This window comes from Crocuta crocuta, unplaced genomic scaffold (genome assembly GCF_008692635.1).
Source record: "Crocuta crocuta isolate KB4526 unplaced genomic scaffold, BGI_CrCroc_1.0 scaffold45, whole genome shotgun sequence".
Taxonomy (NCBI): domain Eukaryota; kingdom Metazoa; phylum Chordata; class Mammalia; order Carnivora; family Hyaenidae; genus Crocuta; species Crocuta crocuta.
The window spans coordinates 1,307,667-1,321,571 of record NW_027530544.1 but is presented as its reverse complement, the minus strand read 5'-3'; the positions used below and the strand labels follow the sequence as shown (position 1 = coordinate 1,321,571).

General features: G+C 41.5%; 2 protein-coding genes across 4 annotated transcripts in view; one reads left to right on the top strand and one right to left on the bottom strand.

The window, feature by feature from the left end:
• The window catches only part of SLC49A4 (solute carrier family 49 member 4), a 75,295-nt gene extending 63,751 nt beyond the window's left edge, over positions 1–11,544 (bottom strand). The window contains exons 1-2 of the mRNA XM_077767612.1: positions 11,085–11,544; positions 2,353–2,446 (exon numbers count right to left, since the gene is read on the bottom strand). Of these exons, the coding sequence (XP_077623738.1) occupies positions 2,353–2,446; positions 11,085–11,427 (437 nt within the window). The 5' untranslated portion in view covers positions 11,428–11,544. The remainder of the gene's footprint in view (positions 1–2,352; positions 2,447–11,084) is intronic.
• Positions 11,545–12,643: 1,099 nt separating this feature from the next.
• HSPBAP1 (HSPB1 associated protein 1) overlaps positions 12,644–13,905 on the top strand; it is a 60,387-nt gene continuing 59,125 nt past the window's right edge. For 2 of the 3 annotated variants that reach the window (XM_077767735.1, XM_077767736.1), the window contains exon 1: positions 12,644–12,813. In XM_077767735.1, the coding sequence (XP_077623861.1) occupies positions 12,750–12,813 (64 nt within the window). In that variant the 5' untranslated portion in view covers positions 12,644–12,749. Of the gene's footprint in view, positions 13,107–13,905 lie in introns of all 3 variants that reach the window. The other variant, XM_077767737.1, reaches the window with a different exon arrangement.

Below are 13,905 nucleotides of genomic sequence, written 5' to 3'. Positions count from 1 at the left end.
TGGTTTTCTAGTTCAGAAAAAGCTAAGGTCTTAAAGGACCTTGTCTCACACTCCCACCACTCCATAACCAGGCTGGTCTCATTTCCAGTCACTCTTCCATGAAGTCTCTCATATCTCACTGGGCTCCAGCCACACCAGCCTCCCTGCCAGGCACACTCTTCCCTTCCCATCCTTTACACTTGCTGTTCTGCTTGGAATGCTTGGCCCCCAGATAATGCATGGTCCATTCTCTGGGTTTTTACCCCATAAAGTTATCTTCCCAGTAAGGCGTGGGGTTTTTTGGCCATTCTTTTTGAAATTTCACCATCTTTCCCTTTCTTTCCCCATCCAAATCTTTCTTTCCTACTTTTATTTTTTCTCCATAACACATAACTATATATTTTATTTATTTATTTATCTAGTTTATTGCCTGTCTCCTCAACCAGAATGTAAACTCCAAGAGGCAAGGATTTGGCTATAGTGTTCTCTGCTATATTCCCCACGTCAAGAAGAGAGCTTGGCACACAGTGAATTTTGTTGAGTAACTAAACTGATAAATAAATAAACAAATAAACAAATAAATGACTGCAGTTTGGGCTCTCACATCTTCTTTCCTGGTCTCCTACCAGCTATCTCTCCCTTCTGTAATCAATCCTACTTACATCAAATCAGTAGTTTACCCAATAGAAGTCAGGTCCTATTGTTGTTCTGAGCCACTTAAGAACCTAACTGGCTTCAAAATACCCAGTGAGGAAAATACAATTCTACAGGATGGTATCTAAGTTCCCTCATAATCTGGATAACCTAAACTCACCTCTTTATATCCCATTCTTATACCTTATCCTGTAGACCAATGTTTCCCAAACTTGAGTAATCTACGGATCCTTTTTTAAAAAATTTTGTTTAATGTTTATTTTTGAGAAGAGAGAGTGACAGAGCATGAACTGGGGAGGGGCAGAGAAAGAGGGAGACACAGAATCTGAAGCAGGCTCCAGGCTCTGAGCTGTCAGCACAGAGCCTGACGCAGAACTTGAACCCATCAACCATGAGATCACGACCTGAGCCAAAGTCAGATGCTTAACGGATTTAGCCATCGAGGTGTCCCTATGGGTCCTTTTTAAAGAAAAATTTCTCAATGACTTTCAAGATCACATTCAAAGTCCCCAGTTTGAGAAACATTAATTTAAAAAATTGACGTTCTGTTCAATAAAAATGTCTTTTAGTTACATATTACTGGTAAAATATTTTTTTTAATATTCTAACAAATAGGAAAATAAAACTTTAAAATCTTCATAAGCCTTGTACCTTCTGAGAATACATCCAGGCACCCCAGCTGCAGAACTGATGCTGAACACAAATGAAGCTACCTATTCATCCCAGAGGCCGATGCTTACCTACCTCTGTGCCTTTCTTTGTTCCTGCTATTCTTCTACTCTGTAATATTCTTTTCCTAACTATACTTATCAAAATTCTACTCACCCTTCAATGCCTTGTTTAATTATCACCTCCTTCATGAACTTATTTATTTCTTTACTTTTTTATTTATTTGGTTATTTATTTATTTATTAATTTATTTAGAAAGAGAGAGAAAGCACCAGTGGAGGAAAGGAAGTGAAGGGGGAGAGAATCCCAAGCAGGCTCCATGCTTACCGCAGAGCTCAACGTGGGGCTCAATCCCAGGACCACTGAGATCAAGACCTGAGCCAAAATCAAGAGTCAGCCACTTGGGCACCTGGGTGGATTAATCAGTTAAGCGTCCAACCTTGGCTCAGGTCATGATCTCATGGTTCACAAGTTTGAGCCCCAAGCTGGGCTCTGTGCTGACAGCTCAGAGCCTGGAGTCTGCTTCAGATTCTGTGTGTGTGTCTCTCTCTGACCCTCCCCAGTTCATGCTCTGTCTGTCTCTCTCTCTCTCTCAAAATAAACATTGAAAAAAAATTTTTTTTAAAGAGACACTTAACCTATTGAACTACTCAGGTACCCCTCAAACTCTTTTTGACACCCTCAGCCAAAACTCCTCTCAGTCTCTCAGGACAGTTTTATTCTTCTTCTACTGCATTAACTAGTTTATTCTTTTTACGTTATACTATTATTTTCCTGTGGTTACTACAGCTCCTGGATAGCATGAAGATTAACTTGTTCTCTTTTTTTATTTACAGAAAAACTAGTATAGTCGTCTTCCATATGACAACTAATAAATGTTTATTGAATTAATCATCATGTAGGGGGAAAAATAAATGCTAATATAAATATGACCTTCTACTGATCCTCCTAAAACTAGAGCTGTTTACTAAAAGCTTATAACCAAACATATATACTCCTAACAAAAGAGAAAAGTGTGGGGAAAAATTTGAAGTTATTTATAGGATTTACCTTCTTTTAAGCAGTAAGTCTGATACAGGTACGCATCTTAGACCAGTTCCCAAAACCATAAGGAAGGATGTCAGAAGCACAGTTACCCGAAGACCTAAGAGGAAACAAAAACATCTGGGTTATTTTTTAAATCCTTTTCACATAAGTCCAATGTTAAAAGCAAAGATATTTTTACTCAGTCACAGCGATAGCATATTCTAATATTATAGCTTTTTGCTAAAACTCTACACATGGGGAAAAAACTCTACACACTGAAAGTGAAACGATTCTGACTTTACTAGAAAACTTGACCGAGTGGCTCAGTCGGTTAGGTGTCTGACTTCAGCTCAGGTCATGATCTCATGGTTCGTGCGTTCAAGCCCCGCATCAGGCTCTGTGCCGACAGCTAGCTCAGAGCCTGGAGGATGCTTTGGATTCTGTGTCTCCCTCTCTCTGACCCTCCCCTCCTCATGCTGTCTCTCTCTCTCTCTCAAAAATAAATAAAATATTTAAAAAATTATTTAAAAAAACTTAAATAATCACATCAAGGAAGAAGTTCCATTAGCTCTAGTTTTTCAAAATGAATGGCTACAATGTTTTATTCACAAAGGACACTAAAAATATATAAAATAATTTTAAAGGAGTAGGCATTTTAGTTTTATAAGTCCAACATAAAATTTCCAATTTTCAAATGCAAGTTGCAAAAATTCTAACCTGCTCCTATAAAGTTTTTAAGGTGATAGACCACTCCTTTTAATTTTCTTGAAAAATGACAACTAGCTAATTACGTATTTTATCTTATAATCAAGACAAGCTAATACTTGTTATATGAGGTGGCCCTTTAGAATACTTTGATAATGAATATAACAACGGTCTTTTTCTTTTGAAAAAAAATTTAATATTTATTTATTTTTGAGAGAGAGAGAGAGACAGAATCCAAAGCAGGCTCCAGGCTCTGAGCTGTCAGCACAGAGCCTGATGTGGGGCTCGAACCATGAATTATGAGATCAGGACCTGAGCCGAAGTTGGATGCTTAACCAACTGAGCCACCCAAGCACCCCAATTTTTCTTGACTTATCAGATGGCTTTCAATTTATAGAATGATACAGTTTTAAAAAAAAAGCAAGGCTTAGAACTTTATAATATTAATCAGATAGCTTTTCCCTTTCTATCCCAAATACAATAAATTATTTTAACAATGTGCATTAAATTATAACAAGGTAAAACAGATTACAAAAACATTAAACTAAGATAACCAAAAATAGACACATATCTTCTAGCTATGGCAGAATAATATAATGGGACTACAAATTCCTACGGTTGGAATGCTGCGCTTCTGTGATGACTAAACTAATATCACCTTGCTCTTTGTGGCAGCTGCATCACACAGGTGGCTCATACCGAGCATGTGGGAAAAAGGGCGACATTTCTTCCAATTTCTCCTAAACTCAACACTTCCTTGAAGCCATTTCATAGTGAATAGAATTAACGCAAATTTTTTAGTGCAAAATTTTCTTTTATCTGGATTTCTTTTTTTGACAGATAGGAGATGGTTAAGTATTTTGCTTTTCTGCTTTAAGGTGTTAAAAACAGACAACAGGCCAAAAATAGAGCTGCTCGTGCTAAGCCTCATGTCACCAAACTAACTGGACTTCATTAGTTTTGGTTCTATCAGAAATGGACCCCTAATCGAGTCCATCAACACTAGTGAGGTAATCTGCCTGACAGACAGACCCCTATTGTCCCCTAAAAATAATGACCACATAAAATAATGCCACGTAAAAAATAATGACCCATAAAAATAATTGCCACAACCAATCCAGCTTCCTTGTTCCTGCTCCATTCTGCCTAAGGAAGTCTTTTATTTTGTACAGCTCCTTGGAGCTCCTTTCTATATACTAGATGAGATCCTGCCTAATTCATGAATCACTGAATAAAGCCAATAAGTATCTTTAAATTTACTCAGTTGAATTTTGTTTCTTAACCAAGGAAATTGAAAGTCAACAAAACTATAATTATGCAGATTAAACATAGCAAGGAAAATAAACTCAAGAACTGCATCAGGCACACACATGCTACATTGAGGATAATGTGTGATATGAACTGAGTTAGCTTTATGATATTCTTACATGAGTTGAATATAATTAATACAATTTGGCAGAAGAATTACATAGAAAATTATGCTTCTCAGTAAGAAGTAATGCATATACACTGTTCATTTACTGTTTCCATTAAGAGAATGCATATTTTAAACACACATTATAGCCACAGGAAACAGAGTATAATTAATAAAAAGTACATTCATGGTCATAAACATGCTAAACTTGCAAAATGTTGCTCTTATAAGGTTAGCTGGGGTATCCTATGAGGTACTGAATAAAATTTTACAGATTTGGGACTGTAAGACTTACCTTGTAAATGATACTTATTTTTTTCTAAGTATTTGGTTTGTAACTAAGGTAAGCAGCTACCAATTAAGCAGTGAGGCATTGTTTATGGCCATATAGTCCAAATAACCAGGTTTCCTATTATTGTTGCTGAAGGTTGGCACACTTTTCTACTCAAGAGTTTTTATCAAATAAATAATATAACAGCTAAATATATACATTTCAGAACAAAGAAATTATGAAAAGAGTATTAAAGCATTCTCACAGGTGCCACGTGTGGCTTTCTTGCTTATTTTTAATTGTTGCCAAGTATTACTTAATTCACCCCCAGATGATGCTCAGTTCTGAATACAATGCTTTCTTTATTGCATTCGAATCTTGACAAAGCAGAACTCCATAATTTCATGTAATCAAAAAACATATCAACTGACTTTGGGAAGGAGAGGTATGAGGACCCTAGGAAAATAGCTTATATCTAGTACTTTTACACAAATAAATAGATCCCAAGTGATTACAGTATTAGGATGTGAGTGCCAAAAACCATCTGATGAGAGGTATTAGAACAATTTCAGAACACCAAACATGATTGAAAATAAAAATAAATTCTATCCAAATATGGCACACAGACACTGCAGGAAGCCTCCTTCCCATAGATGAAATAACTTGTTTCTCTGGGACCATATTTAGTATAGGAATGGCATCTCCACAACAAGCACCTAAAAAATCAGGATACAAAGTTGATTGGAAAACAGACAGACAGACAGACAGACAGACACACACACACACACACACACACACACACACACATACACACCATTGGTGGATGCAAGGGAAATTAATTATAGCCATAAAGTTTATCTGGTAGGACTATTCTTCCCAGGCTCCCCACTTCCAACAGCTGGAGTGAAGACCAGCTCTACTTGTTCTTGGTAAGACCTCCAGTCTCCCTATCCCCAACAGCCACAGCCTTGCCACTCCAATCTGCTCTGGAGACCATCAGGAATAATCACATTGTGCCTGTTTTTCCTGTTTACGTCAGTCAGGAGAGATCTAAGATTCACAGGTCATCACTATACAAATACGGCTTCATATATCCCCTAATCTGACCTCATCTCTGTAGTGTCCCCAACTCCTGAAACCTTTTGGCACACTCTGAATCCATGAATCAGTGGGATTCCTACATTCTCAAGCCCTTCTCCAAATGTTCTCTTCACCTTCTTACTCCCACCAAAACCCCTCTCCCCATGGCACTGCTTCTCCAGCACTTCCAGGTCACTGTTACCCTCTCCTCCCTAAAGCTCTGAAGTCTCTTTTCTTGATGCTTTTAAGATTATCTCTGGTTTTAAGCAACATGATTGTGATGAGCCTCAGTGTAGTTTTCTTCATGTTTCTTCTGCTAGGATTCTTGTATTTCTTAGAGTTGTGGATTTATAGACAGGGAATTTTTCTGCCATTATTTCTTCAATTTTTTTGGCCCTGTCTCATCTCACTCTATGCCCTCTCCCCTTACTTTACTCTTCTCCTTCTGGAACCTTAACTGCATGTATATTAGGTCACTTAAAACTGTCCCGCAACTAACTGATGTTGGTGGGGTTTCTGTTCATTTCTTTTTAGTCTTTTTTTGCCCCCTTCTTTTCCATTTTGCATAGTATTTATTGCTGTCAAGTTCACTAATCTTTTCTTTTGAAGTGTCTAATCTGTTATTAAAATTACGTCTTTTTTTTTCTTGTCTCAGACACAGACTGCATTTTCATCTATAGAAATTTGATGTTGGCATTGTATTTCCTGTGTCTCTCCTTAACATGTTCATGCTTTCTTCTACCTTCTTGAACATATGTAGATTATTTGAAGTATCTGACATTCCTGTCTACCAATTCTGTCATCTGTACCATTTTGGGATCTGTTTCTATTCACTTTTTTTTCTCTCTCTTCTTTATGGGTGGTATTTTCCTGCTTCTTTGCATGCTTGGTAAATTTTTATTTTGATGTCAGGAATTCTGAATTTTTACCTTGTTGGATGACGTTTTTTGCCTTCTGTGGTTTTTCTTTCACTCCTTTAAATATTTGTGAACAATGTGGTGAGATACAGCCAAGTTACTTTTGACCTTTCCAAGGAACATTATTTTTGTAAAGTTTATTTATTTATTTTGAGAGAGATAGAGACAGTATGAGCGGGAAGGGGCAGAGAGAGAGGGAAAGAGAGAGAATCCCAAGCAGGCTCTGCGCTGCCAACTATGTAGGCTGATGTGGGGCTTGAACTAACTAGGAGATCATGACCTGAGCAGAAACCAAGAGTCCGTTGCTTAACCAACTGAGCCTCCCATATGTGCCTCCAAGACATACTTTTAAGCTTTATTAGGTGAAACAAAAGCATTCTTTAGCTTAGGATTCTTTTGTCTTTACTATTGAAACAACCCCCCTCTGAGTATTCAACCCAATCTCCTATATATTTCAAGGTTTTTCCTTTCTAACTGTTGGGAATGTGAATTATTCCCAGCCTTCAGGGAATTGTTCTGCCTGTTCTTTCTTTTTTTTTTAATATTTGTTTTTTTATTTTTGAGAGACAGAGTGCAAGCAGGGGAGGGGCAGAGAGAGAGAGGGGGAAACACAGACTCTGAAACAGGCTTCAGGCTCCAAGGTTCAGCACAGAGCCCACAAGGGGCTCAAACCCACGAATCGCAGGATCATGACCTGGGCTGAAGTCTTACGTGTAACCGACTGAGCCACCCAGGAGCCTCTGCCTGTTCTTTTTCCTGGTCCTTTTTCCGGTGTTTGGTAGTTTCCTCACATGTATCTACTGATCAGTTATCAACTGAAGACTCAAGAGGAATTCCCTGTAGATCTAGAGCTTTCCATAAAGCTTTTTCCTCTCTGGTACTCCACCCTAAAAATTCTAGCTAAGCTGGCCTCCTGGAATTCTCAACTGTCTCCTCAACTTAGGAAAACTGCAGGGCTGTCTGGACTCCCCATCTCTGCACTGCTACCTGGCAATGCTCTCCAGGCAATAAACTGAAACATCCATAACGATCACTGTCCTGCCCTGCCTTTTGTCCAATGTCTGAAAACTCTGTTTCATACACATTTATTTTTTGTTTGTAGTTGTTTAAAATAGAAGGATAAATCCAGTTCCTATTACTCTATCATGGCCAGAATAGTCTTTCCTTTAATAATATTACTTATTTATTTTTTAAAAATTTTAATGTTTATTTATTTTTAAGAGCAAGGAGAAGAGAGACAAGGAGACAGAGGATCTGAAGCAGGCTCCGCGCTGTGAATACAGAGCCCGATATAGGGCTCAAACTCACGAACCATGAGATCACGACCTGAGTCGAAGTAGGACGCTTAACTGAGCCACCCAGGCACCCCTGCTATTCTAACACTCAAAACGCCTTGCTGCAGTCCTCTGTAGACCACCGCACCCCTGTCTCCAAGGCATTCACCCTCACCATTTGCAAATTCTCAGTTCATTCTTCTTTCTTGTAACACTACTTTTTCATAAATCTGGTGATTCTGGTATCCACTAGATGATCATTTCAATATACTGGCCTCTCAGTCCCCTGGCTTCTTATTCCGTGACCATGTCCTCTACCCTACAGTATTCTGTTTTCTTGCTTATACTCTGACCTTATCTTTACTATCACTGCATCCATGACATCATCTCAATTACAAGCATTCCACTCTTCAACCATGACCTCCTCTCTTTCTCTTTGCCCTACTTTATTTTTCTCCAGAGCAATTATCACCATCTGACATAGTAAATATTTAATTTTATGTTTGTTTGTTGCCTAGACCTCCTCATTAGAATGTAGGCTCTGTGAAGGCTATCTCCCAGCACACATGTAGGTACTATCTCCCTCTTAAAACTTTCTTCACTTGGCTTCTAGGGAACACTTGCTCTTGGCTCTCCTATTATCTTACTAGCTGTCCTTTTTTGCCTCTTTGTGAAAGATGGAAAGCAGCAAGAGGGTATAAAACCCATTTTAGGAAGATAATCAGTCTTCTATGCTAAGCTGGTGGGGACCCACAACAGCAGGAAGGCCAGACAACTATCTACCCTTTATGGAGCAAGATGTTTTAGGACCCCAGGATGCCAGGAACTTACTTTCTTCTGTATGTAGATAGGACATCTGCGGCAGGACAGCCAATATATGAAAGTATAGCAGCTTTCTCTTATTGAAAAGGAAAACCACTTCCTAAAAGAAAATTTTTAAATTTATGTTTTAAAGCTTCAACCAACAGCAAATATACATCTGAATTCCCCATGTAGTTACAGGAACTACTAAAAGAATTCCTAAAGTAGCTTATTTTATAAAATGAACAGGTAGTCTCTAATTTATCCAGCCACAGATAGTTCATACAATTATTATTTTTAAAAAAGTAAAGATGAACATTCTTCCACCATAAAAACAAGGTTGGTTAAATTTAGAAAATAATATTGGAAAATGCTCCCGATATAAAGATAAATAAGAAGAAACAACAAAATAACATTTTCTCCTAAATTTAGCCAACCTCGTAAGGAATGACAGAAATTGTCACAGATTGGAGGAGATTAATGAGAAATCATAACTAAATGTAATTGGAACCCTACACCGAATACTGGAAAAGGAAAAATAAAAAATGTTGGTGGAAAAACTGGTGGATACAAATACAGTCAGTTTAAAAGCAAACAAATAGGGGCGCCTGGTGGCTTAGTCGGTTGAGCGACCGACTTTCGCTTAGGTCATGATCTCGCGGTTCGTGGGTTCGAGCCCCGCGTCGGGCTCTGTGCTGACTGCCGGCTCGGAGCCTGGAGCCTGTTTCAGTCTGTGACTCCCTCTCTCTCTGACCCTCCCCTGCTCACGCTGTCTGTCTCTCTCCTAGAAATAAATAAAACATTAAAAAAAATTAAAAAAAAAAAGCAAACAAATAAATCCAAACAAAGAAAATCTCCATTCATTACAAGAAACCTTTCCTGAACATCTAGTACATCTGTCCTCTGCAAACGTACCTACTCTATCTGGAAGTTCTAGGCCAATCAAGATACACCTTCCAGAGCTGGACACCTTTTGTTCTTAGAAGGTTCTTCCTTTATTGCTTTGAGTTACATCCTTTTGTAACTTCACTTGGTTTTGTTCTTCCTTCTAGACCTAAGCAGAGTAAGTCAAATTCCTCTTTCACTTGATCTTCACATATTTTATATCTGTCTCAGGTTTCTTTTTGAAGCGTGACACACCCAGTTCCCTCAATCTTACAGGTTATGATATATACATCTTGTATTATTCTTGTCACACAACTTCTAAAGTGCCCCAGTTGGTCAATGGTCTTCTTACAATTAACGCTCCAACTAAACACAGAGCATATCAAGCTGTTTCTCTTGTACTGGCATACGTCTATGCCTAAAACTGTCCTTCTTTTCCATCAGTTACATTACACTGATCAAGAATCATTTACCCACACCTGTGTGGTATATAATTCAGTCCTATGATCTCTCTTTTCTCCCCACAGAATCACATGGCAAGAGGTAAAGTGAGATGTCCGTTCAGAGTATTTCTCAGAGACTCTTCATTCATTTGCCACACTTTATCCGAGAGTCATAAATCTCAACTGACACAACAACCTAGACACAAACACACACTTTATTTTTTTTTAATTTTTTATGTGTTTTTTTTTTATTTATTTCTAGGAGAGAGAGACAGCGTGAGCAGGGGAGGGTCAGAGAGAGAGGGAGGCACAGACCGAAGAGGCTCCAGGCTCTGAGCTGGCAGTCAGCACAGAGCCCGACGCGGGGCTCGAACCCACGAACCGCGAGATCATGACCTAAGCGAAAGTCGAAAGTCGGACGCTTAACCGACTAAGCCACCCAGGCGCCCCACAAACACACACTTTAAACCTGCCATTCACCATTTTAGAGAAATCAAAACATCGGACCGGAGTTTTCCAACAGCCCTGGGCTGGAGTCATCTATTATGCAAAGTTAACTCAATACTTCCTTATACCTGGGCATCATCGGTCTATTTTCTGACCTATGAAACTCAACATCTCCCAATCTCGCTGAAGTCAAGTCATCATTTTTGCCAGGTGTAAAAAACATATACGGCACGTGCACGAGGATGCTCTGATGTCCACACTGCAAAAACGTGAACATTTAGAGATCGCTTAGTCTCCGCTGTTGCATAATGGGCCTTGATGTAAACATAAATACGGAAAGCAAAGGAGCCTTCCCATATTTGTCGCTTTGGGAACGGAGGGTTCCTAGCCGGGAATGGGATACCAGCAACACTCGGTCACCTCACATACCCCCTAAGACGAAGCCGAGGGCGGCGGCTGGCAGGCTCTGGCTCCCCTAGGAGCGACCACGCCGGTCGGGCGCAGCCCGGATCCCCTCACCTCTCTTGTCCAGGAGCCACATGAACGCGAAGCAGGGCAGGAAGCCGATGGGCCCCCACAGCACGAGCAGCGCGATGTCCCAGCTGGAGAAGCCGTAGGCCTGGCGCGCCGAGTTCTGGATGGGGCCCCAGGTGTTCCAGACCAGGCCCTGCGCGAACCCCAGCAGCGAGAAGAGCAGCAGCACCAGCCAGCGGCGCCCGTACACCCGCCCGGGACCCGGGATCGCCGGGGGCAGCCCCGCCGCCGCCGCCTCCCGGCTTCTCCAGACAGTCCCCGGCGCAGGCCCGAGTCCGGGCCCCAGCAGTGGCTGCCGCTCCTCCTCGGTGCTCCAGCCCGCACCCATGACAACGCGCGGCCCGCGGGGGCCCCTGCCCAGCGCGGCCCGGGTGGCTGCCGACCAGCCCCGCGCGGTTGCGGCAGCAGGAGGCGGAGGCCGAATCTGCTGTGGTAGCCCTCGGCCTCCNGGGAGGAACTGAAAAGGCGGGAGGGGCGCGGCTGAGCCCGGGAAAAAGGAAGCTCCCGGAGAGGCTGTGTTAAGAGGAGGTTGAGCAAGGAACCTGGGATTGCTGGAGGAAGCGCCGAAGTTTACATCACGTGCTCAATAAACAACCCGGTGACCTGGTCACTTAAGCTAATGCTCGCTTCTATATTGGGGTTGTTATTTTTGTTGGGTTTCTGACTTCAGAAATGAAAGGGGAAATAGAATAAGATTGAGCCGTTGGATTTAACGCATGAACGTCACTTGTTTATTTTTTTATATAAAGTACTGCCTAGTTTTACCAGCTTTTTGTTTTACTCAGAGATTATAAATTAGTTCCATTCATATGTTTTTAAAAAAAGATATCTTTCTACCCGTTGTCAGTAATAGACTAGCAATAAAGATAGGTTAAAACTAGACTTCTGTCGCTAATCACTTAGATCCATCTCCAGTTATTATAATTTTGACCACAAGAAAAGTGAGAAGGGTGGGGATTGTTGATCTCTTGATCAAGCAACAGATTGTTTATTTCATTATTCAAATCCAGAAGCCTGGCAGCTGTCGGTTAGTATCCTTGAAACCCTAGGTCAAGCGATTTGGCTTGTGTGGGTCGGGACATGAGTCACGGAGAACGCAATTAAAGGACAGTTGCCTGAGGTTCGTATTCCCCAGCTGCCACAAAAACCAGATGGAGTCAAGTTGCTGCCAGAAGGGCAAGAGAGGTGGAAGAGAGGCGTGAGATCTCCTGGTGCCCAAAGCTGGTGAGCGCGGCCAGAGTAACCGGAGGCAGAGTCACATTCCACTGCCCCGAGCCCCACAAAACTGCAAACCATCCCCTAAAACTCCAGTACTGTAGGAGGAAAGCGCCAAGGCAGATAGGAAGGACCAGACTAAAACAATAGAAGGAGCAGAAACTAAGCCGAGAAAAGACTACAACGAAAGGAGGTTAAGTAAAGTCTGGGCGCTACAGCCAGGCCACGTGCTTATATTTCAACAACAAGGGAATCAAAACAAACCTGCGTGGCCCCGCCCAGCGCCCGTCACGTGACAGCTCCGTAAGTGGTGCTTCCGGGAAGAGACGTGCATCAGCTACGGCGACTCCTTCTTGTAGTGCGATCCCAGGGCCCGGGTCTTGGCCCTCCTTTGAACCTATTCCACTCAGCTTTGGGGTTGGGGCGGAGCTAGCCATGGCAACAAGCTCGCGGGCGACCACTGACACGGCCCCAGCAGCTGGAGCAGGAGAGGTGAAAGGTAGGCGCCACGCCGAAGTCAAAGAGCATGAGTACACCTCTGTGCCAGCTGACTCTTGCTGCCTCTCGTGTGGCCGTTTGATTTAGCTCTTATTTCAGGTCTTTCTGGCCCTGCATTAAACTGTGAGGAAAATTATTATCTTTAGTGAACGTGGCATTTCTCAAGTTGGGGCATCCGGATTTCCAGTCATCGTACAGGCCCTGAATCCCCACAGCCTGCCAGTGCTGATTCACCCACGAGGGTGGTTTGAATGGATTAAAATTACATTTGTATAAATGGAGCCAACTCTTGAGGTAAATGGAAGTATCTAGGACTTTTATGAACAGAGATTATGAGATTTTGCTCAACTTCGGTGGAAAAATGCCTTAGATAACCAGTGAAGTTGGGTGACCCATGTGCCTGAGGTCTCTCTTAGTTCTGTGCCTGGTACTGTTCTGGGTACTGCCACTGGATCCAGACTTTTTGATTGCTTATAATAATGCCTTTTTTCCAGATGAGTAAAGGGGCCTACAACGGAAGAGATTGACTAATATCTGGTAACATGAATACTACCAGCAGTACAGATTGGGCAAGGGTTGTTCTCAAGAGGAAAGATCTGTGTAGAAATGCTTCAAGGAAGGAGTAGTTGCAGATGGGCCTTTAAGATTGGATGAGATATGACAAACTCAGGTGATAGTGCTGGGGGTTGTGGGAAGACAGCAGAAAAACACAAGATGGGTGTAGTTGGAGATTAAATAGTCATGTTTTGCCTAGAGGGGAAAATCACCAATCCAAGCAGAAAGCAGAAGAAACGATTATAACTTCTTCCTAGTCTGACCACAGTTTTATAAACTCCGTTATGTACGCCAACGATATAATTCTTGAACTTCATCTATACCCCCCATCCATTGATCCTTCCATTTTCTGTCCGTCTGTACCCCCTTCTCCAGTTCAGAATGCATGCTCTACTTTATCATGATCTCTTCCTTGAAGATGCGCTGTTCTCTTGTCCCTCCCTCCCTTTTTATTCCTCTGGCAAAATTCATACTCTGGATGCACCCAACCTTTTGTCCTCTTTGCACCTGCACTTACATGGCTTAATTTTGCTGGAAA